The 27,672-nt window shown below is 48.1% G+C and overlaps 1 protein-coding gene across 6 annotated transcripts in view; it reads left to right on the plus strand.

The window, feature by feature from the left end:
- Positions 1–27,563, plus strand: part of STUM (stum, mechanosensory transduction mediator homolog) — a 46,727-nt gene extending 19,164 nt beyond the window's left edge. Inside the window, exons 2-5 of one of the 6 annotated variants that reach the window (XM_042051631.1) lie at positions 14,547–14,726; positions 20,352–20,360; positions 23,172–24,147; positions 27,249–27,563. In XM_042051631.1, the coding sequence (XP_041907565.1) occupies positions 14,547–14,726; positions 20,352–20,360; positions 23,172–23,206 (224 nt within the window). In that variant the 3' untranslated portion in view covers positions 23,207–24,147; positions 27,249–27,563. The remainder of the gene's footprint in view (positions 1–14,546; positions 14,727–20,351; positions 20,361–23,171; positions 24,148–27,248) is intronic. The other 5 variants (XM_042051630.1, XM_042051628.1, XM_042051634.1 and 2 more) reach the window with 5 other exon arrangements.
- The last annotated feature ends 109 nt before the right edge of the window (positions 27,564–27,672 follow it).

The raw sequence follows: 27,672 nt of genomic DNA on the forward strand, positions 1-27,672 counted from the left end.
GAAACAGGAGAAGGATGGTAACAAAGAGTGAGAGATGCTGAGGACAGGGTAGGAGACAGAAGTGAGGCAGATGGCAAGATGCCAGAAAGCCCTAGTGCAGACCAGAGCCAGGAACCAGAAACACTGCACATGGAGCACATGTCCTGACACTCATCCAGACTCTTTGCAGACCTCGGGAGAACTACTTCAGCAGAGAGGACAAAAACCTCATTTGTGAAAGAAGGGAAATTGAGGCAATGTTGCAACACTTCCAAGATAAAGCGAGGGAGGAAGGAAGTTGGTTAGGGGAGCTGGAGAGACAAGAGAAGCTGCATGACTGACACAGCTCTGCAGAGGTAGGAGACTTGCAAGAGACCTTTTTCTGTAGTGGGGTAAAGTGCCAATCTCCCCTTAGTTTCAGCTGTGCGGTCCCATAAACCGAATTCACATTGTAGTGTGAATGCTGATACAGTGAATCCAGGTGGGATAATGAGCTTAAACCACACCTGGCCATTAGAAGCTGGAGAGTCACAGGAGCTGGATAATGAGTCTCCCAGCTGTAGAGCTTCTGGGCACAAGGCAAGCCCAAAGAGCTGCCACCATCACCAGGCACTGTGGTCCTGCTCAGCTGGGGAGCAAGGAGAGCAACACCATCTGCTGAGCAGAGCATCAGATGTATGGTCCTCATACAGCTCAACAGACTTGCTAAAAAAGTTAGGAAAGTACACATATGCATATAGAATCAATTTTCTTCCATTTCTAATTCTGCTTAAGGAGGCATCCATGCTATTCATGTTACCCATGTTTGAATTTGACTTATCAACCTCATACCAAGCAGCAGGCATATGCTGTTTGCCAGGGCCTGTTACTGTTATTCAGAAGTACTGTCCTCCTGCAGTTTGCACTTCAGAATTGCTGCCAAGATCAGGTTAGACCTGGTGAACCAAATTAATCCCCAGTGTAATTCTGGCAGTCAGTGGATTTACATCAGGGATGAATCTGGGTCCAGCATAGATGGATTTTTTGCCAGAAGGAAAAGTAAAACAACAGAGGAATGAATAAAGGTTAGATGGATGATCCCTCAGTTGTGCCTTGGCTTCTTGAAGGAAGTGTTTTCTTTCTATGCCCACTCCTTCTTTCCAAGGGAATGAATTCCTCAGCTTTCCCTGCTGCTTGTTCCAGAGTCCTGGACTGGGGGAGCCATGCAAGGTGCAAAACGCAGCCCTTGGTGAGTGGGAGGTTATGAAGCTTTTTGAGCTGCTCCAGAGAGCCACAGTACACAGTTCCCCACCCAAAAAAGGGAGGAGTAGCTTTGGGGATGTTCAAGAACTGCATAAAGAGCTCTTAGGCACAGGGAGAGTCTTGTGGGGTGCAAACACCGCCTCCCACTTGAAGGTCCTGGCCCTGGCTGGCACACAAGTGGCAAATGTGCATTCTGTTTCCTCTGCAGGACTGGTACTCCCCAAAAAACAGCCTTGCTTAGAAAATACCATAAAAAACTGACCCTAGTGAATTCCAGTTAGTCTAATTGGAGGACCTAGAGAAACAGAGAAACAACATCTTTGTTTAGGTTGTGAAGTCTTGCGTTGCAGTGTCAGGTGTTACGGTTGGTCTGCTGCCCCCAGTGTGACTTCTGGAAAGGACATTTAAAAGTCTGAATCTCAGCTGCACCTTTTGACACTGAGATAAGTGCTTCCAGCAGCCCTGCATAGGAGTGTTGTACATGTTACCATTGTCCCCAGCGTCATTGTAAACTATTCCACATCAGAATTTTAAAAAAGAGGAGCAGGATGAAACCATGTTCATTTCGAGTTTCGCTGTACAACATTTTTTCCTGGTACACCTCACTCCAGATAAGTCTCCTCTAGCCTCTGCAAAATGAGGTCCTTGAGTCATTGTACATTAGAGGTATTACTTTCATATTTTACTCAAAATCATTATGGGCTCTATTGTGATGCTGGGAGCTCAGTGCTTCGTGATATCTACAAAGAAATACATATGAATTTTTGTCTAATGCTGACCAGTAGCTAGTTGGCAGAGATTGGAAAGTATTTGGTAAAGGGAATATCTGTCCTTTGACAGAAATAGGTATAAATCAAATGCTATTTTCTGCAAACTGGGAACACAAGAGCTCCTAGTGATGGGGGGGAGAGGGGGGCATTCAGATGAAAAGACGATGTATAAAAATCTCACAAGCACATTTACAGGGCTGTGCCTCTGCAGGCCTTGCTGGATACATCCCAGCTGGCCAAGAGGCATTAACTGTTTGTGGATAACCTGGCACCTGAACATGACCCAGTACTCATCTATGTTTGTGACCTGCTCAGCTAAGCTGTGGCATTTCCTTTAGCTTTGCTCTCAGACAGAAGAGGACTAGTCCCTGCAGAAATGATGATTTAATCCATGTAAATATTTCTTCTAAAGAAGGACCCCACTTCTGCACAGAGCAGTATTTCCCTTTGGTACGAAAGCATCTCCCCTGAGAGGCTGGCTGAGCTGTTTGACAGGAGCATGCACGGCTCAGGGGAGTGACTTGAAGTTCACCTGTTTTGGTGTGATCAGCAACTCACCAGCAAGTTTTCTGATTGCTGTGAGAGAGTAATTGCACTTGACATTTTAGAACCAGAGCAGCTTTTCAAAAATAAATTGAGCAGTCATGAAGAGGCCTGTGTTCAAGAGCTGTCAGACGTGGTGGCAGAAGGACGCGGCTCTGGGAAAAGAACCAGAGAGATCAGCTAAGCCTTGTGTGGAGTAGTTAAAGTTACTGAAATACCACAGAATGGCTGGGACTGGAAGAGGCTTCTGCAGGTCACTTAGTCCTTCCTCCAAGTGGGTTAAAGGAGAGCAGGCTGCTCAGGTCCTCATCCACAACATCACAGGACATCTGCTGATGCTGACACATGCACTAGCCTCCATAATAGCCACATTTTCTCATTCCTAATAAGAAATCTTCCTTTTAGAAAACTGTTCTATCTGGACTGGGTTAATTTGTCTTGGCTGGTACTCATATTCACAGAATCTGTAGAGTCAGGGGTCACCCTAGCCTGCACTATTTATGGAGCCTGGGCTGGGGTGATGTCAGGCACAAGGTACCACAGCTCATTTCTCGGCTGCCAAAAGAGATTTGCTGTTGTTGGTCTCCATGGAACCTTTTCAAGGGGAGCCAGAATGGCTCTGGAAGACTCCAGAGCTTGTCCAAGGAACAAGACTGGTCATGTGTAGAGGCTCACTCTGGCTTTGTGCTTCAACTCTAGAATTACAGCACCCTCACCAAAGAGGCCATGGGTTGCTGCAGCCCAGCTCTGTGTGGATCCTTGTCCTCCTCATCCCACACTGGTCCATCACGTTTGAATCTGCTGATCAGGGATGGTAATGTGGGAAGTTCCGCTTTAGAGCAATGCAAAAGCTGCATGTAGTGTTGAAAATGTTCCCTAATGGTTCTGCTGAATAGGATAAAACATCTTGGTATTCTCAATCAAGTAAACGACCATGAAATGAGATTTTTGTTCATGAACTGTCTGAATCACCTGAAGGTACCAAAGCCAAACTTAGAGTGTAAAGCACCATCTCCTAAGTATTTTGGATGCTATGTACCTGAGCAAAACAGCAATGGCTTCAGTAGGTAAAGTGCTTTACCTTTCATCTAAGAATAGTGGTTTTATGAAAAGTGTCCTTTAAAAGCAAGACCCCATCACTATTTGAATAATGGTAGCACTGAACAGAACAACAAGGATATAGCCCCACCAGGCTAGACAGTAAATTTCCTGACAGACTATCTAAATTAACACCTTAATAATGTTACTTTGGCATTATGAGAATAGAGTTACAGCTTCCAAATTACTTAGCAAGCAGCTGTAAATCCAGGATGGAGTGCTGGTCTCACAAATCATATTCCAGACTCCTGGGTACAGCACCACATCACTTAGCTACAGAGTGCAATTCTCTTACGTCCTGTTTGTCCCTGCCTGAGACACTTTGGCTCATAAAATGCGTGCACTGAGTTTTTTGGATTAAGAAATAAAAAAGAAAAGGTATTTTTGTTAGTCTCCTGCACACTTATCACTGCAGATCTCCGAACATTTATGTCACTTTTGTTTTACATTCCTCTAGTCCTTAAAAGATAGCTTGTACTTTAGGGTGATTTTGGAGGCTGGTGTAATTTATTACAGTGCCATTTCAGCTGCCTTGTTCAGTAGAATAACCTCTAATTGCTCTGCATCCCCATCTAACTTTCTAATAAGATTAATACTGTCTTGTGTCTTGGTAGTCCCTAATTAACATGATTTGTCTTCACAGTTAAGGGCTCCAGGGCATCGCAGCGAGCTCAGAGTCCCTGCTCAGTGAAGTAGTTAATCCATCCTTCCATGAGCAGAGCAGATGCTGTCAGGGAGCTTCAAAGGGCTAAATTTGTTGCAAGGCATTGATGAGAGAGACAGGGGAGGCAGCGCAGCTGCAGACCTCGCCTGGAGCTGTGGCTGCTGGGCTGGATCACCCAGGCAGGGCTGGAGGGAGGGGGTCCTGCGCTGCCCCTGGCCTGCTGCTTTTGTTCTGCTCAATTGAGCTCCCCGAGGTGGGCGCTAATGGCACTTAATTAACCTGTGCGAGGGCAGAGGCAGGAAGACGAGCGAGCATTTGATGTGACTTCAGCCAGTAGCCCTTAAACTCGTGTGGGAGCTGGAGGATCATGCGTGCCCTCCTCCCGCTCTGTGCCTGACACGGAAGAGCTTTCCCTGGCACAGACAGTTAAGAATAAACTTCGGTTTGTCACTGTATAATTGGCAAGAGCCCTTGTGAAAGCTCATAAGAATCCATAGCCTTTTCCTCATCATTTTTCTGCTATTACACAGCTTTTACTTCCACCATCCTTTAGAAACTGGAGGTATCAAAGCCAGAAAGCTTTTCTTGCAGGAGGTTTCATGGCCTCTCTGAAAGGAGGAGGGGCTCTCCCCAGACATTCTGCTGTTGAAGCTTCCAGGTTTGCCAAGTTTGGGTGAAAACTCACATTCAAATTATTTCTGTATCAACAGCACAGAACAGAATGGCTTGAGATTTGTTTCTGGATGTACATTAAGAAAACAGAAAATTAATTTCTGTGGATAGGATCAGAGTCTTAAAGAGAGTCTTAAGAAACAAGAGATGGTTTAGTGGACAGTTATTTCTGGCTCCTTGGTTCCTCTCTCATTTAGGTCCCAGGCTCCTGCAATGGGTGGGTGCAGAGCAGCCTGGGACTGGGACTAGGAGAGCTATGGCAGAGCATCCAAGCTGGTGTTCCTGGCAGCAGGAGAAGGGAACACAAGGTGGGATAAGTACCTGGTTTAACAATAGGCAGTATAAATACAGAAAGTTCTGCATGGCAGGAGACAATAGAGAGAAACCAGCAGTAGAGCTGATTCCATGAAACAGAGCTTTTAAATTGCTGATAAAATTACAGAGCAGCAGGAATGAGTCCACTTAGATCAGATGAGCTCTGAGCAAAGTGCCCTGTGCTGTAAACAGCAGTCATGCCTTTTGTTCTCCCTGATGTTTGTTATAATTGGAAGCCAATTGCATTATTTCTCTGAATGCTGGCATACTTAATAAGGATGCAAATTAATTAAAATCCTCCCTCCATTCCATTAGCAAAGAAAAAAAAGCAAGCACTGAGCAGAAGCGAGGCTGCAGTGCCTTGGCTGTTTTCACAGCAGTGCCCCTGTGTCTTGGGGTGACTTTATGATGTGTATCCCATATTGCTGCCCTATGCCCAGAAATTAATTTTTGTGCCTTTTTATGCCTTTAAACTGAGCCTGAGGGGGGGAAGGGAAAACTGAGCAAAACTTTTTCAAAGCAGTTTGCAGCTTGTTCAAGGTCACACACAGATAGTGACTTTTTCTCCAGCTGCGGCAGGGGAGGGAGGAGGCACCCGGCTTGCGGCTGCCCGGTCAGCTTTTGGCCAGTTGTTCAGTTTCTTTTTCTCCAGAGAGAGACTGAGAGTTGAACTTTTTTTCCTTCCCAGGAATTTCAGATTTTCTCCCTTTTCTACTGGACTGCTTCAATTATCAGAGCACATCGGGAGGACTTTCCATCGAGCACAGAGGGCCTGGCCCTGGGCCAAGTCCCAGCTCCAAGGAGACCAAAGGGAGGACTCTTAACACTTTGCCAGGTTTTTTCTCCACAGCGAGAGATTTTTATTAGTTAGCATTATTTTCCTTTTCCCGTGTGTTTGTTAAAGAAATCGTTTTTATCTCTTTCACTTTCCTTTGAGGAAAATTTATTTTTTCCCGAACCTGGTGGGGGAGGGGTGGTGACCTGCCTTCTCTCAGGGGATATATTTCTAAATTTGGCCAAACCGGTACACCCTGGCTAGCAGCAGAAGCAGTGACAGGTCATTCAGCCTCCCTGGCTCTTCATTCCCTGTCTAACGTGCAGCTGGGTTGTCACCCACTTTTGATATGACGCAAAATGTCATTGGTGGTTCTGGGACCACATCATTTATCCAAGAGGAGGGAAAAAAACCAGTCTGGGAATCAATTAGGTGCAACTTGCAAAGATAATTCAGCAAGTCCTGGCAGAATTCTGAGGTCTGCTCCACCACCGTGGATTATGCAGTGGGGCCTTGCATTTGCTGTTCAGCAGAAATTCTCCAGTCTCAAGTACTTCAAGCACACCCTTAATTTTATGCATCAAGTCAACAGAATTAAACCATAGGACTGGACAACTTCACCCAAGGACTGTGGAATGTCTGGCAGTGGAACAAGCTGTACTTCAATCTCACTATTTATGGGTGGCTGCTTTTAAGTGTTCAAAACATTGCAGTGCTGCAGAGTAAAAATAATTTTGATGGGTCCATGTATAATTAAAGCTTTAGTAAGTCACTTCACCTCCATGCAGCCCCCCACCCCCCCCGTAATTTAAGATTTTGCTGTGTATTTTTAGCCTTGGAAGCCTGTGAAAGTTTGTTGCAGTCAAGTTTTGAAGTTTTTGTTTTAAAACTCCGCATTTTTAGAAGAGTTAACTTTTTCTAAAGCATTAAAGATGAGAAAAATCTCATTTTTGATGCAAAGGCACTGCTGTCTTACTTGCACGTGGGCTGTCTTCTGTGGAAGCGACATAAACACTGTCAAGTGTGTTCTGACCACATGACACAAACCTGCTAATAACAGAGAGATGCAGAGCTCAGCGCTGGAGCTCCAGCCCGGTGCTGGGACAGCTGGGATCACTCATGGGCACCCAGTGCTTTGGGACATGCTGGCCATTTTCCACGTGTGTAGGGAAACCAGGGAGCTAATCCTATACACAGCCTGCCTTCTGCAGGCTTGGGAGTTGGAACAGACCCTGTGGAGATGGGGATTGAGGGTGCCAGCTCTCTCTTGTCAAGTGACTTGTATGTTTTCATCCATAGTGAGACCAAAGGGAACGGAGGGAGCCAGAATTCCCTCTGGATGTCCTTCGGATATGGAAGGGGAAAATAAAAACAATGTGCTGGCAGAAGCTAAACAAAACATTTTTAATAGCAGGCCACAGAGGAAAAATTCATGAGTTATTCTCCATGGCAACATCTAGGTTCTGTCACGTTTGCTGCCTCCACTCTCTCCTCCTTCCCTTTCTCCTCTCCCTCTCCTACCCTTCGGCTCCTGCTGTTCCTGCCTGAGTCCTGCCCACACAGCTGTCCACAGGACCTGGCATTTGCAGGCGATGGCTTTGACACCAAGGTGTCATCAGTGTCCCCCCCGGCTGATCTGAATTTGTGGGATTCACTTTTTTAATTCTAAGAGGGACCAAAGCAAGCCTCCTGTTGCCTAAGCTGTCCACTGCTCCTGCTCTTCTTACCCCTCAAATTGTTAAAACCACCTACCCACTCTAGCCCCCTTGCACTGTATTTGGAAGGGGCAGACTTCAGTATGGACACTGGAAAGATGAAAAAAGCTTGCCCATGGCTGCTTAATTAGGCTTTAACCTGAGCTTTTAAGATGTTAGTCTAAAACATGCTTATTTCTAGAAAAAAAATTCCAAACCAGGCAATTGCACTCAGCTCTGGCTTACTTCCATGGCTGAAATGAATTACAAGTGGAAGGATGTGGGGGACACCTAGGCCCTGCTGGTGCTGCAGCACAGTGTTGCATTCTTGCCACCTCTATGTTCTTCATATTTCATAGTATTGCAGAATCATTAAGGTTGGAAAAGACCTTTGGGGTCACCAAGTCCAACCATCAGCTTGCCAAGAGAAACAAGCCTAGCACCCACTAACCGGTGAGGAATTGCAGTGTCAGTGACAGCCTCCATACCCTGCACTGAGCTCCGGCCCAGCCCATAGGAGCAGCAGCACCAGGAGTTCCTCAGTGCTCCCAAGCTGCTCGGTGGGAGAAGGCCCCAGACTGTCCAGCTGGATGCTGTGCTCCAGGAGTGCACCTGTAACCCTGTGGACTGGTTTTCATCTGTTTCTATGAGTGGCACATGGCTTGGTGTCTTCCATTGCTCACTCAGAGTGCCTCTGAGGAAACTGGGTAGGAATTTGCCCCGTGGCAAAGGAGCACAGCTGGCCACGAGCCAGGTACTCAGTAAAGATCAACTCTGTCAAGAGGACACCCTGCAGCCTCCACACCTCTACTTCTGCTGCAAACCAAAGAGATTCACTGATTGCCCCCTGCCTGCAACCACAGCTCCCTGAGGGAGCCATGGGAAGAGGAGGCATAGTGGAGACCCTGTCAAGAGCCCTGCAACAGCCACAATGGATGACACAGAGGTACCTCAAATGTTTTCCTGAACCAGCCTTTTCTGTTCAGAGAGCTGCAACAAGCTTGGAGAGAAAGCAGTCTTACCTCAGGGGGTTTAGGTGACACACCTGCACTGGCAGGCTCTCTCTCATGCAGCTCAGGCCCCAGTGAGATCCAGCCAGGTGGAGACTGGGAACACTGGTGAGGATTCACACTGGCCAGAATGCTTCCAGGGGGTTTTGCTTTGCATCTGTTTCCTCAAGCAATGACATAAACAATTGTCTGCTTTAGGAAACTTGAGCAGATGGTCATCCCGGGCATTAATGCTTTGCAACTCCATTTTATCACCTTGTTAATGGTGGCCTTTCCACAGCCCAGCTCTACCCACCTAGGCAGAGGGGGGAATGGTGCTGAGCATCAGCAGATGCTGCCTTAGCCCTTCCTTAAGCAAGGTTTTGTAGTTTCCCTCATCATAACCCAAGGGCTACAGCTGGCATTGGATTGATGCCAAGGATGAGAGGAGGCCTCCAAGCCTGAAACAACTCTTTACAGCTCTAACTAGAGTATTAAAACAAGTTCATGACACTGGGGACCAAGGATGCCTTGACTAACAGATACCATAGCCACTGTTATTCTGAGGCAGTGAGTGCAATCCTTATAACTATTCTTGCACAGCTTTTTCTGACTCATACGAACAAGAACCAGCACATCTCATGAATTTTCAGCACATCCACAATATCTGCCTCACAATACCTACCAGCACTGTTTAATGACAGCTAATAATCACTTTACTTAAGCAAATTCAAAGACACGCACCAGACACGTCCCCACAGAGCGCTCCCCTGGCACATTACACAGGTACAGCTCATCCCCACAAAACACACACTCATTAATTACATCTCCCCACGATGATCCAACAGCCCTGCTCCCACAGACACCTCCAAGTTTGTTCCCATCTTTGCCTGTACCTGCCTCCAGCTGTGTGTCTCCCGCAGCTTTGCTCCAGCCCCTGAGTCGTGACGTGGCCCTGTTTTTCCTCTCTAGAAGCAGGAAAGGTGACACAGTAATACTGCCTTATTTGCTCCCAGTACTACAGGGGAATGTCTTAAATGATCTCCAGGCTTTCAGGAAGAGGAAGGAGTATTTCCCACCCCCTCCCTGGCTCCAGGCTTTTGTAGGGTAGGGATCGTCATCATAGAATCATTATCATCATCTCCACATGCGGCCCCTGATTGCAGTAATTTGGGTTTCTGCTGTTCCTCCACCTGTAGCAGCTCATCAGATGTGATTTCCTTGCAGCAGAGGTGCTTTCTTTTGGGAAGTTTCGGATATCTGGCTGTCAGCAGGAAGCCCACTAAGTTGTCTGCATGCTCAAGTTACTTGCACTTACACTGTGGTCATCAGTGTCCCGTCTCCCTCCGGCTCCAACCAGGCTCCCACTTCTGATGTTTCTGGGAAGGTGCCATCACAGCTGGTTCTCCACATGAAATGTGCCAAGCTCCTTGTCTGACTAAAGCTCTTGCAGGAGTGCCCAGGATAGGCTTTCTTGTAAAAACAGGAGAGAAAAACTTATTTCATACAGTTTAAGGTATTCCATGACACACAGCCCCTGCTGCTCTCAGATAGCACAGAGGAAACTGTGCAGGACAGGCCATGGTCTCCACCTCATGCCTTTCTCCACTCTGGATGAGTGGCTCAAACAGTAGGGAACCAGGGGAGCCCTCTCCAGGGTGTGAGGTTTTGCTCTAAAAGAAAAAAACCCAAACTATCCCTGTCATACTATTTTGGTGTACTCTGTAAGGCAGGGAACCAGCAGGTGAAGGCCCTGGCTGCCAGGGTACCAGCATACACCAGAGAGGGGACTTTATCCTGCATGGCAATGGACCAGAGAGGAGAGAAAGGGTAAAACCCCCTTCTTTGCCCGTTCATTTAATTGTGTTGTTCTGCAGATAACACAGCCCCTCCATGTTCAATGGGTTAAGCTGTTGGAAACAAGCAGCTTTCTATATTTACTGGTGTAATCTAAAAATACCCCAATTGCACTGACAGCCAAAGCAAGCAGAGGCTCTCAGGGGCTCTTTTTCTATCCCAATGCCATGTGGGTGCCCCAGCTGGCTGACACTGCCCCAGGTGAGACGAGTCCAAAGAGAAAAATTGGTGTCACACCCCCTCACAGGCTTGCTGCACATGGTGCCTTCACCCTCTGCTGCTCTTCACCCAGCTGCTCCAGAACAGCAATGCTCAGCTCCCACCCATCCCTCTGCCCAGCCCCTGGTACTTGCTGGCTTCAGGTGCAACAGGGGCTGTACAGTTCAGCCACGTGATTGCAAGGGGCTGAACAAAGACTCACTGAAAACAGGACAGGACATTTTCATCACCTCCCCTGTGTCCCCAAAGAGGCAGTATTAATTCATGATTTAGAATAATCTGAGATTTCATTGCAGTTTGGGTGTTTTCCACTGGGGAGATAGAAGAAATGCTTACTAAAATTCACTTATGTTATACTGGCATAACTGCGTGGGCATTCAGTTTGTATCTGCTTGTGGAGTTACTGGTTTGTGTCTGCTGGTTGCACTCACAGCCTGAGTCCTTTTTGGACTGCTGATTTATTTAGCCACCATCACCCCAGCGGTTGGCATTCCAGGTTTAGGATTTCCGGGCTCTAGGGATTCAAGTGTCTGAATGCCTGGTCAGGGAGGGAAATGGTTTGGTGCCCCAGCTCTGAGGCAGCCAGGTGGTATCAGCAGATACAGCTTGTTTGCCTTCCTTCTTCTCCTCCTCCTCCTCTCCACCTCTCCGTTTCCAGATGCAAATAATTCCATATTTGGCAGGGTGTAACCACGATGGCTTCCTAAGGGGAAAACATCTACTTTGGCAAAAGCATTTAAGACTCTTACTCCTGCTTCACATTCTCAAGCATATGTGGAGTAGGGGAGAAATGCTTCTATCCTATGCCTGCTGGCATGGCTAAAGTCTTGTATTCAAGAATGCCAGCAAGCTCCCAAAGATTGGCTAATCATAATTAATAAAGAAAATGCACTGGTATTGGAAAAATGATTTGGCTCCTGTGAGTAGGAAAGTGGCCTGAAGAGGAATCAGAAGCCAAGGTTCATGAGATTTTAATCCCAGTTTCTGTATCTATTCCCAGTCCAGAGGAGGACACTTAAATGCTTTGTTAGCTTTATTCCTTTCTGAATGGGATTAGACTTTAGCTTAGTCACTGTGGTATTCAGAGCATTAATTGGCTAATTCAGCACCTTGCTCTAATGATGTAAATATCTTAAAAGCTTCACTGGAAGGATTTGAAGCTGTAGTGTAAGAATTATTGCTCATTTATGACCTTTCTTTGTAATACATCTTGGAAGAGTTAAAGGTAAGGCAAGAGGGGAAGATTTTCATTTAAAAAAGAGACAGGCATTTCCATTTGGCAAGATTTTGCATCCTGATGGGAAAACAAAACCACCCAGTCTCTGATCTTGCCTCAATCCATATTTAATCTCAGAGAGTGCTGTAGTGTAATTTTGAAGACAACACTTTCAGGACGCATGAGGGGAAATATTCCAGGCTTCTTTCTGCTTTGAAAAAAATACAAAGAAAAAAAAAAAGGTGGGTGAAGCAGGGCAGAGATGTCACATAATCCTACGTGGGGGACACAAGAGACATGGAAAACAAAGCCAGAGAGCAAAAGACAGCTATGGAGAGATTTACACAACATCCTTTGGGATTATAATGACTTTCCCTTTCCGCTCTGCAGACCCTTTTCTTTTGGTGGATAACGGGATGAAACCCTGCCTGTGAAAGCCAGAGGAGGAAGCCCGGGGTGGTCCTCATGCAGAAGATGCTGCCCTTGTCCCCGCCAGTGATGCTGTGCTGTAGGGCTGCCTCCCCCTGCCCCAGCAGCACTCACTCCCTCCCCTCCGTGCCTGCTCCATGCCCAGCTCTGGCATGTGCCACAGGGAGGGGGTGGGAATATGAAATCGGATCCAGACAGCGGTAGGAAGACGAGCAGGGTTTCAAGAGCTGGTGGAGTGTTAGGAAGACGCTGGAATTGAAGCTTGCAGAGGGTGGCAGGATTAAAAATAGGCTGTAGCCAGCCTTCCCCAGCATTTTGGCATCTCAGCTGCCTGTTATCCTTGTGACCCACTGAGGAAGAGGCAGCAAAGGGATTCTCTTTTCCACCACCCTGGCAGCACAGGACAAAATGGTATTTTGCTTCTAACCAGATGGTTCTGCACTCTTGGTCTAATGAGCTTTACTACAAGGGTGTCAACTGAGTGTTTTGTCCTCACCTTCAGTCAAACCAAGGGACTCCCGCCTTCCTCTGAGTTCAACAAGGCACTCGTGTGCACTGAAGATGTGTTCATTCATTCACATCTTACAGGCTGTTTGCAGGCTTCCATCCTTTGAGAGGAAAAAAGGCAGTTTTTATAGAAACCATCAATTTCATTCAATGTATTGAGCAAAGGAAACATTTCACAGAACTATGTTATTCAGTACAATCAACACTGCATCTTGGTACTTAGCAATGCTGCACTTGTTTTTAGAATGATGCCTTAGGTTTTAACTTTCATATTTTTCAAATCCTGTACTGCCCAGTGTGTAACTGAAGTTTCTTGTAGCCTGTTAATTTCTGCTCTCTCATGCTAGGTAGACATAACAAAGCCTCTCTGGGCCTGTTCTCCAAGGACACTCAGACTGTCCTAGGCCCAAAAAGTATAAACCAAAAAACCTCTAAAGGGGGGAAATTACATCATTAACTGAAGCATTAATTGGAGAATTAACCCTGCTATGCAAATGAACCAAACCTATAAAGGTGTGAAGAACTCGTGACCTGTTGTCCATCTTGGGGTCCATCTTGGCAGTAGCCTCTGGTTCCCCAGGGGGTACCTTTGAAGGCCTTTCAAATAAATACCTACCTTTACTCCCTTACTCCTGTCTAGTCTCTGTTCTCAGGTGGCCTCTCAAGGCATCAAGAAAAGCCCAAAGACAATTCATAATGCTAAGAGGTGATGAAATCCATACTTAGATGAGGTGCCTGAACCTCCTGGCCGACAGCTCATATTTTATAGGAGCCAGGAACAGTTTCTTCTGCTCTTTATCCATATTGTGTATTTCTGTATGTTGCCTGGGGCTTCCCTGAGCTGTGAGTTTCAGCCAGCCATGAGCACACCACATCAGCTAAAAGTAAAAAACCTGCCTTGTCCAATGGCATAAATTTAGGAAGAATCTTTGTGAAAGGCTGCTGTGGTGTAGTTTTTTTCCCCCCAACTTTAACTTTCATGCATCAACAAACTCCTTCATCTGAAACATTTCAGGAAGTCTGAAGTGTGTCTGCAAGATTTCTAAGTTGGTCTCAAGCAGAGCCAAGGGCTGCCACACCAGATCCTCTGGCTCCAGCACTTTAAGAAGTTCAGCTTCCTAAAGTTCTTGGTTAAAACATGCCCTCAGGTAGCAGCTTGTGATTGGGAAAAGCACCGTGCAAAAATGCAGTGCCACTCCTTTTTGTGTGTGTCTGCTCCTTCTAGAGCAGTATTTGTGAATTCTAGAGCAGACTGCCAAACCTTTAGAGATTTCTAGAGCCAGTCCTGCAACTCTGGGTTCAGTTTTCCTTTTTAGAGCTGCTGTGTAGTGTTTCTCCCCAGGGGAGAGCCACCAGGCAGAACAAAGGTATTTCCACAGACACACAGCACTCCCTTGTAGTGCATAAATGGTTACTGTCGGGTGGGGAGGGAAGGAGCCAAAACCCAAAGAGTGCTTTTTCCACCCTGGTGTTCAAGTACGGGAAGTGAGATGCTACGAGGGGAGCAGGTCTAAGGGGAGGGATCTGGCAGGAGGCCGTGGCTCTCAGTGGGTGTTGTGCTGCTGCTCTCTCCCCAGGAACGTTCGTGTCGGCGTTCACGGTGCTGTGTGGGGCCCGCACTGACCTCCCTGACCGGCACATGTGCTGTGTCTTCTGGCTGAACATCGCTGCTGCCCTCATCCAGATCCTGACGGCCATCGTCATGGTCGGCTGGATCATGAGCATATTTTGGGGCATGGACATGGTCATTCTTGCAAGTAAGTACAGTGCACTCGCCCTCCTGACTTCTCCTCTCCGTGCCCGTGTTGCTGGGTCCCAGATAATGTCCCTGCAAGCCACTGGGCTGCACTGTAGGGAAGAAGAGCCACAGGATGGGCTCTGCAAGTCCATGAGAAACACAGTAGGCAGAGAAATTGCTAGGAGGCAGTAGGAATGGGCCCTGTGACATTTCTGGGAGAGCCTCCCATCCTACCACATGGGTGAAGAACTTCCCTTTATGAAATGAAATGTGCAGGAAGGGGGAGCACTGTGAACTCTGCTGTCTGGAGCCTCATCTGCCATGGTCACATCCATTTGAACAAGAAAGCCCTTTCTCCCTTGCAACTCTGGCTGCAAATCTGTGGTTAGTGAGACGTTTCTGCTAGGCTGGTTCTGCTCCCAGGGCCAGTTGTCCCCAAAAAAGCCCTGGGGATTCTCCTGGACCCTCCCCTTCCTCCCCAGGATACATTTACCCAATGTTCTGTTTTGTTTTTTTTCATGTCTCAGACCATATTCTTAGGCTGAGCCAGCAGGCAGCAGAAGCTGCTCCTAGCAAGACTACCCATACACCCTTGGAGTTGACTAAAACATAAGCCTAAGGAAAGAAGAATCCTTTTAAAAATTTGCATAATTTAAGTCCCCAGTTAGTAGATATTACCAACCCAGAATACAGTAACTTTTATCTGGTAGAGGCTTTCACTGGTGTAAAAGTTGTATCATACCTCCTGTATCCTGGTGCAGAGGATTGAGGTGACAGCCTCACCTCACCTCCAAAGCCAGAAGCACACAGAGCTCAGGGTGCTGGTGGCATCTGCAAAACCCCACTCCCTTTCCAGAGGCTGTCAGAGGCCGGTGGGAAAGCCCTCAAACCAAACAGGTCTGAGATCTTTCAGGCCGACAGGACAGGCAGTTCCCAAAGCAAGCCTTTCTCCCAGAGACCATCTTACCAGCAGCTCTGGCCTTTTGGTTTGAAGGGGCTCCACTTTGTCATCTCTGCTGGTGACATCTGTGGCTGCATGACAGAAGGGGAGAGAGGATCTCAGGGAGTTGCCAGGAGCCTGCCTAAAGACAAAATGGATGAAATTGAAAAAAACAAAAAGCAGGAAACCAGTGCACATTTTCAGCTGCCAACCCAAGGGGTTAAACCCTCTCACCAAATCACCTGCTAATTTCTGAGCCAGCTTCAGTTAGGGCAGTCCTCATGCAGAGCAAACGATGGATATTAAAAACCTCAACATGTGCAAAGCAAAAGCTTTCCTCGGGATGAAGGCACTCTTGCTCTTTGCTTTACCCTGCAAACCACCTGCCACGTTTCCTTCCAGATGTACCTGCAGAGCAGGTGATTTCTGAGGCTAAATTGTGAATTGGTGTACATGTGTGATGTGTCCTTAAGAATCTGCTGGATTTGTGTGTAATCCCATAACTGCGTGTTCATAATCATAAGCTCTTCTGCTCTTCCTCTGCGGGGCAGCCCCCGTGTGCGGTTTGCTGTCTGGCAGAACCCCATTCTGCAGGGATGGGGAGAGTCAGGAAAGCATCTGTCCTGATAAAGAACCACCACTGAAACTGTGACCTGCTTTGCTCCAAAGCCCTGCTCTCCAGCTGGAGGGGTTGGCACTTAGGAGGGTCTTACTGGAGGTTCTGCTCCACCTTCACTGTTGAGGAAAACCACACAGCTTGGAAGTATCTCCCAAACACTCTTTCCCACATCTGGCTGGATTCCACCAGCCTGGGAGGCAGAGGATGGATGAGCAGCATGTGGTGGGAATGCTCAATCAAGAGGTCCCCAAGCACAGTAGCAGTATTTCATCCCTCTGGTGGTAGTAGAGAGTGGCAAGAGGAACCAGCATGTCTTATGTTTCACCAGCAGCGTCTGACAAGTTGCAGCCTTTGGGATTTTCTTTCCATCTCATTAAATAGCTGCTTTTAAGTTTACATGCCATGCAGAGAAAGTAGTGGGTAAATAAGGCAGCTCTTGGTTGATGGAGAATAAAAGAAAAAACTCAATTGAGACAAGGAGTAAAGTGATCGGTTGCTCTTAGGTGGATCAAACAGCCCTGTCAGACCCAAAGTGGTTCTTGTTATCATGCTAAAAATAAAATAATAACTTAAGAAGGAAACCATGTTTCAAATTCAAGAAATAAGACATTTCATTTAAGAACACTGCCAGGAAACAGTTTGCCTTGGCTGGGTTTTGTTTGCATGCAAACCATTGGAGGCACTGGACAGAAATCGTATACCATCGCAACTTAAATCTGTGTGCAGATGGGAAATAGTTAACAAAATGTGAAAATACTGCCCACCTCTAGTCCCCTTGCCTTGAAGTGGTCGATCCCATGTGTCCCTGTGAGGGTGCCATGCTATTTGGATGGGCTAGAGGCAGAACACAGAGGATGCTGTCTAAGCTGGTGAGGGCTGGCAGTGAGGAGGAGGGTGGGAAGCAGCCAAGGGTTGGAGACTCTGCTCGGACTTTCCCTAAGTGATAAGTACCTTGCTCCCTGGATCTGGGCCTCTCTGTTAGCTGGTAGAGAGCTGGGAGGGAGTTAGAACCACAGAATCATAAAATCACTGAGGTTGAAAAAAACCTCCAAAATCATTGAGTCTGAGTCTTAAGCCATCACCATCGTGTCCACCACTGAACCATGTCCCCAAGTGCCACATCCACATGCCTTTTGAACGGGAGCCTTGTTGCAACTTTTCATCTTCTAGTGCTATTTCCCAGGCATGGAAAGGGGGAGTCTGCTCTGAAGATAATGGCATACTGTCCTTAATGAGGGAACAAGGAGAAGAATTATAGGCCAATCAGGTATACTTCAATTACTGGAAGAAGTAATCAAGTAAGTGACTCACATACATTTAGAAAATAAAATACAAAAATAAAAAACCCCCACAAAGTCACTGCAGGTTTGTCCAGAGCGAGCTGTGTCAGGCTGGCTTGATTCCCTTTGGTGGCAGAGGAATTAATTTTGTGTGAGGTGGCAGCAGTCAGCCATCCCTAACCTTCAGATGCTGACCCCGTCTCGCACAGCGTTCCTACCAGCAAGCCAGGGGGACGTGGCCTGCGTGAAAATGTGCTTGAGAACTGTCCTCTAAATGGATTTTCCTGACCTGGGAAGAGATAAAGAGAGGTGTGTTGAAAGGTCCCTCCTGAATCCAGCTCTGCTCAGTATTTTCATTTGTGGCTTGAGGATGGACTGGAGGAGAGGCTCCCCAGCTGCACACCAGTGCTGGACAGTGCCCGGATCCACGCAAATCAAAGAAATGGTCTGGAAAGAGTAAGTGCTGCTCAGCAGGGACAAGCCCAAGACTCTACGGAAGGATTAATTGACTGCATAAATACACACTAGGGAACAACTTGTTTTTCAGGGAAGGATGTGGTGGCTGCAGTGAGTCACAAGTGGCACAGGGGGAACATTGCTACGGAGGGAACAAACACCACACAGGCAGGTGGGAGCAGAGCTTGTAGGGCTTTCACTGATCCCATCACCTTTCTCTGCATGCATAAAGCTGTGGTGAGGCTTGTGGCCAACTTTGGAGGCTGTACTTCAAGTGGAAAACCTGGAGAGAGTCCAGAGAACCGTAAGACAGTAGGCGTGTTGGTGATGAAGATGTTCAGTGGGCTAGTCAATGTGAGAGGGCAGCAGTTCAGCCTAAGACAGACTTAAATAACACCAGGAAGGACCTGTGTGGAAATTAGAAGACATTTTTCCTCCAGTAAGGTCAAAGTGCTGCAGAGGTGGCATGGCAAGATCTGCTCTCTCTGTCCCTGGAAGACCCCAAGAGTGGGTAGACCCGTGTCTGTCAGGGACAAGCAAGAGACCGACTGACCTGGGGGGTCCTGTCCAACCCTCATCTCCTCTAAGGTGCACTTTAGCAGCATAATATCCCAGAAGGAAAGTAAATTGAATGCAGTTTTGCTGTCACTGTTAATTACTTTTGGCAGCACCACAGCACAGGGTATTTTCTCTGCTAATTTAAATGAACTGCCAGCTGGCCCCGTTGGACACCACAGATATCTTCCTTAAGCGGCCATATGGCTTTGGGAACAGTCCTCTGCTGTACCTGCTGTCTGAAGGCAAAGGTAGAATTACAAAGGAGCACTTAATTCTTTTGCCAAAAAATGTCTGGGCAGCGCTGCTGCACTGTGCTCTCCTCAAAGCCCTCGCCAGCTCTGCGGGGATGATGCACAGAGCTGAGGCAAACCAGAGCTAATTAGCTGGCCAAGGCCAACTGGAAAATGAGCCTCCTAAGGCTTTCCAGGCAAAGCTCCCTCTGCTAAGGCACACCTTGTTCCCAGCCCACATCTTCATTAGCCCCGCTGTGCAGAATGAACACAGTGGAATGGCCTTTCCAGAAGTCCCCACCTGCTCAGAGCCTGTTATAAAAGGTTGTGTGCCATTTCTTGACAGAAACACCAGAGAAATAATATAGTAATGTCCTGCTGATGTGGCACAGGGGATACAAGTCAGGGACTGTTTGTCCAGGCATTGCTTTGCCTCTGCTGAACGCAGCCAAGAAGTCAAGCCTGCTTTCTGAAGGAAGCCCTCCCTCAGCTTTTGGCCTCTGAATGAACGATGGCTGCACCATCGCTCTCAGGTTCACTGGAGGGGGCTTCAGCTGACTCTTGGGGCTATTGCCAGCCAGTAGTGAGAACTCACCTGTAATCATGCCATCCTTGTCACTCCTTTGCTAATTGGTCTGCTCAGACCCTGCCAGAAGCAGCAGTAGATGATTGCACAGTCACTGTATCCTCAGGCTCCGAGGGACTTTGGGGAGCATCACCGAACCTCTCTGCTCTGCAGGACCTCTGCTAGGGCAGGTAATACGGCTGTCCTGGGAAGGAAAGGGGAGCAGAAGGCCCAAAACAACTGGTAACCCTTCATGAGATGAAGAAAATTCCGAGGACAAATTGCCTGCTTAGACTTATTACTCTTTTTAAAAAAATCTAAAAAGAGCCATCACCCAAACTAGGCCTGAGGAAAGTAGTTAAAATACCCTTTTTTACAGTTTCCTACCAAATGAAGTGATGGGGCAAATTCTTAAACTATTGTAGGAATGTTAAATAGCACCAGTGTTTGCAGCACCCAGACAGGCTGAGGCATGCTGTGGTTGTGAGTTATCTATGGACACAAGCAAATTCAGCAGGGAAACTACCAAAAACTCTTCAGGTGTAGTGTTCCCAGCTCCCAGACTGTGAATGGCATGCCATGTGCCCTTTGGTACACTGTGATGTCTTGTTTGATGCCTTCCTTCAGTGGTTCCCCTTCAGTCAAACCCATGAAATACCGATGACATGGAGGAAAGATTTTCTGGGAGCATTGCTCAGAGGTGCTAGCCCATCCAGCTTGTCTGGCTTGGGGCTGGAAAAGCAGATGATGATTGCCCTATCGTCTTTAAACAAGAGTCCCAAATGAAATGATCCACTTCAAGTAAAGGATTTTAAGTAATGTTTAGCCCTGGTGTGAATGTCTGATGGTAGAGCAGCTGTTCTCTGTTTACTCTGCAGCCTCAGTTTGTTCATTCTCTTCTGGTTCTCCATGTGTTTCAGATATATCGTCTACAGTTACATTTCTCCCTCTCTCTTTCTTTCATGTTCGTTTGCCTCCTTTTGTTCACCATCAAAGTCTCACAAGGTAAGTTTGTTTCTGTTCTTCCTCCTCCTCCTCCTCACACTCCGAGGCAGTTTCCCGTGGAGAGCAGTGAGCATTGGTCAGGGCACGACATCTGGAAGTCGCTTTGGCCAGTGCTGCCCCCTCCCAGCCCAAGTCCAGCCATGTGCCTCTACATATGTGTGTCCGACTGTCTCTGTGTCTGTCCTTTGGCTGCACAGCCCCAGGGATGGTGAAAATCTTCACACAGCATTGAAATGCCTCTGGGGATGCCCCAAGGGCCCCCTCGGAGCAGAGCAGGAACCCATTTCAGCCTTGAAGCCGCCCTCTGCACAAACCCAGCCCTAGAAGGACAGCCTGTGCACAGACTGAGTTCTTTTTGCCTCAGTCTTACATGCCATGGTTTACAGGAGAAGTGCAATTTCAAGTAAACTGGATTAAATCAGTGACTTTGTGCACAGGCCCACTTAATCCTGAACCCGGAGCTGTCTGTTGTACAGGATTGCACCTCAACTTTATTGCAGGCATATTAACGTAAAGCTGCTTCCTACAGAACAGCTATTCCTGTGCAAGAAATGCAGTAACTATTTTCACATATAAACTATTTGATAAGTTACGTCTGAAATCTTGTAATAAACGAGTTTAGCATAGGACAGGTCATTTTTTGCCTTACTTTGGTCATGTAAAGAGAGAGACAGGCTTGGCCACTGTAACTTCCTTCCAGCTAGCTTCAACACCAATAGCCAGACTGAAAGGATTTCTCAGTCTTAATTTTCTTCTATCTCAATAAAAGGCATGGCTGTACAAGCAAGTTACTCTTACTTTTGCTGAAGATTTAAGGCAGGCCCCACCTTTTTGGTCCATGGGGTTGGTTGGTTGGTTGGTTTTTTTTTTTAACTGTGCTCCCTAAACAAATTAAACCAGTGCCATAGACAAGCCCCAAGTACAGATTTCCAGCCAGCTCACCTTGCCTTCAGAGCTGGCTCACACTTAAAACATAAATGCATGTGAAATCATCATTTTGCCCCCTAGAAAAAGCTGTTTGAAAGAGATGAGAGTCTTTCTGTTCAGCTGCACACAAAAGGCAGCAATTCAGTTAAGTGTCATTAATCTGTCCCTTGTGCTTGTTTAACAGCAGGAGATCCAGACTGCCAAGCCTGGGTGAATGTGTGGATTTTTTCCAAAGTACAGCAAAGTTCATTTGCTGGAGTCAATTCTTAGTTCAGCAAAAAGTCCCTTAGAGATAGGGGTTCTGGCACCTGCTGGTATTTTGTGTTCAGTTTCTGTAAGGCACTTAAAAAAGACTAACATGAGGGTTGGAAAGAAATATTACAAAGCATAAATGGGAAAGTGTTTGAAAAGTTAAGCATTCTTCTGAGATATGAAATGTCAGGCCTCTTTGAAATTCAAAATATAAAAATGACAGGCTACTTACGTTATTTAAACTAAGAAAAAAACCCCTCCAGATTTTAAAAAGTTTTTTAGTTGAAAGATCTTCACTGTGGCAGGCAGTGCAAGAAAGGACAGTTTGCTTCTTTAATAAGATCTTTTGCATTGATACAGTCAGAATAACAAGCCCAGCTTCTCTTGGAAGGAGAGCGGGTAAAGCTTCTGGCACAGTCACTGCAACCGCTTAGGAAAGCATTAAAAAATCCAGTATTTTTCTCATTATCCTGGACCAGCACAGGAGCTGCAGATGCTCTCCTATTGCCCTGCCCCGCCCTAGCCCTCCTGGGGGATGGAGCTGTCCTCTATGGGATTTGCAGCCCTCAAGCACGGTGTGCAGGACAGTAAATAATCTGGGGCCCAGGACCCCGAAGAGCTGTGACAAGCAGCAGGACAAGCTGCTCAAGCCCTTGCAACATCCGTGGGGCTGCAACACAGTGGGGACCCCAAAGGCTTTGCTGTCTTGGTTGGGAAGTGCATCAAACCTCATGGCCACAGGAGAGGAAAGGGTGTGAAAGAACAGATATCCAGGCAGTTTCCTTGGTTTTGCTGCTGAAAAGTTCAGTTTCCTCCAGGCCCACCAGATGGCTGCTGTGCCCGAACTAAAGCACCTGTAATTCTGCTGGGCTGAAGCAAAGCAAGTGCAGAACCAGGCAGTGAGAATATCATTAGAGGCATCCCGAGATCTTTGAACTCGGACATGTCAGCCTGTGATCCAAGGCATTCCTCTTCTCCTCCAAGAAGTGTTTGTTCACCTGTGCAAACTGCAGTGCAAATTGGTTGCTGCTGGGGAGCACCCTTAGCAAAAGCCAGCATGGGAACAAAAGGATGGAGAGAGGAAACCAACCTCCTCCTGCCTGGCAGTGCTCTGGGAGGACGAGGTTCAAACACAAATAGATCACAAGGAGAGATGCGTGTCGGATGCACAACCTGCCAGGTCAGTGCTTGGGAACAGCCGTGTCTCTGGAGCAGGATACAAGGGCATCCATTTCCCCTGCACTGCAGGAAAACACACTCCATGAAAGCTTTAGGTTATGGGGCTGGAACTGGTGACCGCTGGTACTTCTGTGCCTTTACAATCTCTTCAAGCAGAGCTGCCTGTGCCCATGCCAGGCTGGTGGCAGGCGGGTGCCACAGCAGCAGGGCTGGCTGCCAGCGTCCCCACGGCTGTGCCAGGAAGGTGGCAGCACCAGGCAGCTGTTGGCTAAAGCAGGGCAGGGTGGCTGCCCCGGGCAGCCTGGCCACGAGGGGGAATGTGGCAGCCTCCCTGTTTTCCCACGTGGTTTTTGCCACTCCTGGTAAACCAGGCTTGTGGCTTGCTTGAGCCTCACCGAGGGTCCTCGTTAGGAATTAACTCTAATCATGTTCCCTTCCCCTCCCTCCTCACAGGCTACAAGGAACAGGGGATCCCACAGCAGCTGTAGTGGCTGGGACAAGTATGGTCAGAGAAACACGGCGAGAGATTTCCTTTGGCAGCCGTGGGCCACGGACCTTTTCATTACCCTTTGTCTCTCTTCTTCTCCCTTTTGTTTTGTTTCCCTGTGTCTGCCCGCTTCACCTGCCCGTCCAGCGGAGCGGAGATGCCGAGCAGCCGGCGCAGACTTGCACTGACGGCCCCGAGCAGCGGAGATGAGGCAAGCATGGCTTGGCTTAGGAGTGGTCCCGGCCAGCACGCGGTGGGCGGCCGACGAGGAGGACGAGGGTGCCCGGACAAGGAAACACCCTTGGCGAAGGTGGCACCTGGGCAGGCAGCTGAACCAGGGGAGTGGGAGATGCTGCTTTCTCTCTCCTCCCGGGGGAGGTCGCTGTGAAGACGTTTTGCCTCCTTTTTATGCTCGCTGTTAAAGGACGCTGGCTGCGAACATCAAATGCCAAGGAGCTATTCATAGATATATGTACAGGCTGTCAAAGCAAACCAGTGGTACTTTTTTCCCACCCCGAGATTCCATCCTTGACTGCTTTGCAGTAGTGGAGGGTCCAACCCAGCTGTCTGTGTATATATGACGCTCACTGAAGCTCTGTCCCCACAGATGTCTTGAGAAAAGTGCTTGCTGTAAATCGTATTGTACCGCTGAAGTGACTGGGGCCACGCCCTGCTTCCATCCGCTGCCACCATGCAAAGACCAGAGCTCCCACCAGCCCAGGGGACACATGCCTAGCACAGGACCGGTGTCCTGCAGCACCTCGCCTCTAGGGCAGCGAGTACAGCCTTGTGCTGCCAAAAGCCTCTCGTGTAAAACAGTACTGGGGGAGCCAAAGAACGAGACTTTTCCTGCCCCGAAAGGGACTTGCTGGCAGCGTCTCTGTGCTTTGGAAATGGATCCCCTTAGAGCGCGCCGAGTGCTCCTGGCTGAAGCTTCCCCAGGTAAGTGTCTGAAGCTCCAGGATCACAACCTGGTGCTTTGGGAGCTGTTGTGGCTGGAAGGCCCATGGCCAAACGGGGTAGGGCTGGGATTTCATAGTTTGAACCTGATGTGCAGAGTTGCAGTGGCCATCCAGGTGGAATGACCCCTCTGATCCTCAGCGTGGTGTCAGCACCTGGATGCTTTTCCACTCCAGAAAGATGGCAGGAGGAGGAGCCCTGCTGAAAGAGGACAATGCCAGGCTGCTCCCATCCAGGGAGAGTCCTTCCAGCCAGAGGAGCTTCACACAAACCCACTGCCAAAACAGGGAGCCGCCCAGGCATGGCAGAGCTGAGACCCACTCCCAGCCCACTGCTCCTGCCAAGAGGCAGACGGTGAGAAAGGGATGGCAGCAAACCCCACTGCTCTACAAGTGTCTAGCCTCTCCTGGTATGATGGTCTGCTTTTAACAAAGGTTTTTATTTTTCATGCAGAACAGGTCCTGTCAGCTAAAATACCTCCTGTTGTAAAGAGAGCTGGGGTGTCAAACAGCAGCCAGTGCCCCTGAGCTGCCCACCAAGGGTGGAGGAGAGCCCTGTGCTGGGCAGGGCACCTGTCGGTGATCCCACAGAGAGCTGCTGGGGCAGGAAGCTCCTTTGGTGTTTTGGTGTAAACCTCTGGCTTAGTCTCCCCACAGGCCCAGGTGTTCTCCTGATGTCTGGACACTGTCTGGCTTTAATGCAACACCTCTCTTCCCAGAAAGTTTCCTACCTGCCCAATGCCCGCCCTGCGCTGTGAGCCCACAGCCTGTGGAAAGCAGGCATCAGTACCTCTTTACTCCCCCAGCTCAGGAGGTCCTTCTCAAGGGCTAAGGATAAAGCATCATCCACAGTCCCAACTAACTCGTGGTGGGACAGGACCCCTCCAAACTATGCACATTTATCCTATGCAGGCATCAGAATGGATGGCAGACTTTTTTCACTTCACCCTTCCATGGCTGTGTGCTATAAAAAGCTTTGGGCTGCCTGAAAAGGAGAAAGGGGCAGAGAGTTGGGAGCCTTGGGAACACCGGCCTTCGCTGTGAAGATGCTGGCTCAAGCATTTCCTCTGATCTCAGCAGTCTTAATTGGAAAATAAATAAATAAATAAAAACAAGGAGGCAAATTCATAATATAAACAATTAATTGTATATTTTACCAAGCCAGACTTCAGCTAGGGCAGTGTATTTGTACAGCTGAGGAACAGCAGTATGCAGTAAGGGAAATGACAGGTCTCCAAAGCAACCCCATGGCAGAACCACAGGAATAACTCAGGATGCATTTCCCTTGCCTCACACCCTAAACCATGGCTTGGTCTGCCATGCTGGATAGACAGAAACAGGTATTTAGTTACTACCTTGTATCCAAACAGGGATGCTGAGCTCAACTTTCTGGGCTGCTGCACAGAAAGCGAAGATCATTCCATGGTGCAGACAGGAAAGCTTTGCATTTGTCATTTTAGAGGAAAAGAGATGAAAACCCATCAAGTTTTAGAGCGGCGCAAGCCACACAACACGAGCAGCAGAGAAGCAAAGGTTTCCTTGGAAGGCAAGTACCAGTTGGTGCTTCCTGTCCACCCAGGGCTGGAAGTGCTCAGGAGGAAGAGCAGCACAGTTATCCTGCCGCCCAAACCACTTGCCCGCTCAGCTGCAGTGAGTGCAATGACAAAGAGCAACAGTAACCCCTCACCTTTGCCAAAACAGAATGGCTGGGTCAAGTGCAAACACCAAACACTGCCTAAGCATAGAGTTAGTTGTGCTGTGGTGTCAGGATGGGTGTGCAGGAGCCCCTGCAGACATGGATAACAGGAACCAGGCAAAACCTTTGGGTGCAGAAGCTCTGAAAGAGGAGCAGCAAGCATGGCTTAAGAACAACTTCTGGTGCCTGGGAAGTCGGGTTCACTTTTAGAAGGTGGATTTAAATGTGTAGTGGACAGGCAGCACAAGAAGCCTCAGGCTGGGGAGGATTAAACAAGCTGACATTTTCACTGGGCTTAAACTTCCAAAAGTTGCATCTGCTGAGGCATCAGATGTCAGATCAGCAGCAGATGCCCCATCCCAGAGACCCAGCACCTGTACAAAAGGTCCCCTGGGAACAAAAAGGGGCAGAATTAGCTCCTCATCAGCATCACCAGGGTTTTGCTGACCTTTTGGGCCACATTTGGTGCTGTCTGTCTCTGTGCTCTAGCGAGGATGGGAGAATTGGATTGGCTGGGAAAGGACTGAATGGAAATGCTGCCCTCCCTGGGATGGCTGCAGGTCTCTGAGAGCATCAATTTGGTGAGGTCTGGGTGCTGGCTGCATTTATTGCGGGAGGGAGTTTGGGACCGCAGTGCAGCACTGCACAGACGAGGTGTGGGATTTATAATTTACTTTCAGGTTTTGCTCTGTAAAATTTTTTCTTATCTTTCACCTTTTTATCAAATTGGTGAAGCCAAGAAAACACTCAATGCACCACTTCAGAGGCTCTGAAATCTGTCAGATGACACCCTGGACAAAAAGCCTTATTTCTGCCTGTTGTGGTGATTTGCTTAATTGATTTTAATTAGAAGCAGACAGTTTCCCACTCTCTGCTTTAGGACAGGAGCCACTTTATAGATTGGCCTTGCTACCAGGCAGCAAGCATCAAATTGCATTTTCCCCAAGGCTGTCCTGTGGTAGCAATAACAATGATAAATCCTTGTGCTTTTTCCAATAGCCCTGACTAAAACCCGCCCTGCCAAGCTCCTCCCAGCCCAAGTGTGAGCAGCAGCCTGCTCTCAGGCAGTGGTGTGCCCCTCACCTTGGCTTCAGGTCTCCCCATGGCAAGAAGAGGGGAGCTGTGGGGATCTCAGAGACTGAGCCCAGGGCAGGGCTGTGGTCACCAGGGGGTTCTGCAAATCCCATCTTTAGTATCACACCCTCCACTATGACTTGGTTTTCCTCCTCTCACAAGAGGCCAGAGTTCTGTGGGCAGCTGGCAGCAGCTGGAGGGGGTGTGTGTGGTGCCCACAATCCAGGCACTGATAAGAGCCGTGCCATGAAGACACAGTTATGAGTAACAATTGGAGCTTCCCTCCCATCAACAACCACTTTCTTTCTCTTTAGGGTAAAATTAACCACCCAGCGCTTTCACACCTCTTTCCGAAGTATTGCAGAGGGGACAACACCTCCACCTCCACCGGGCCTGGATAAATCCCCTCCCTCGTGTGGGAGCTGTGCTGTGACTGCTGCTGCCACCCAGCCCTGCCTCCTCGCCAGCACAGCCAGAGGTCGCAGCCCCGAGCCCTCCAGCTGGTCCAAAGTGCATGGCACCCAGCTATCCCAGCACCATCAGCTGCTTTATAAATGTAGATGTTTGACACGCGAGTTCTACAGCTAAAGAGTGATAGTGGGTAACGAGGAATAAACGCAGTTGCTTCACCCCCGTCTGCCAGCAACACGGAATTTTCTGCTGCTCCTTTCTGATTGTGAAAACCAGGCTTCTCAAAAAAAAAAAAAAAAAAAAAAAAAAAAAAAAAAAAAAAAAAAA

This window comes from Corvus kubaryi, unplaced genomic scaffold (assembly GCF_017639235.1).
Source record: "Corvus kubaryi isolate FWS band 111438036 unplaced genomic scaffold, C.kubaryi_AGA036_p1.0 76, whole genome shotgun sequence".
NCBI classification, from domain to species: Eukaryota; Metazoa; Chordata; class Aves; order Passeriformes; family Corvidae; genus Corvus; species Corvus kubaryi.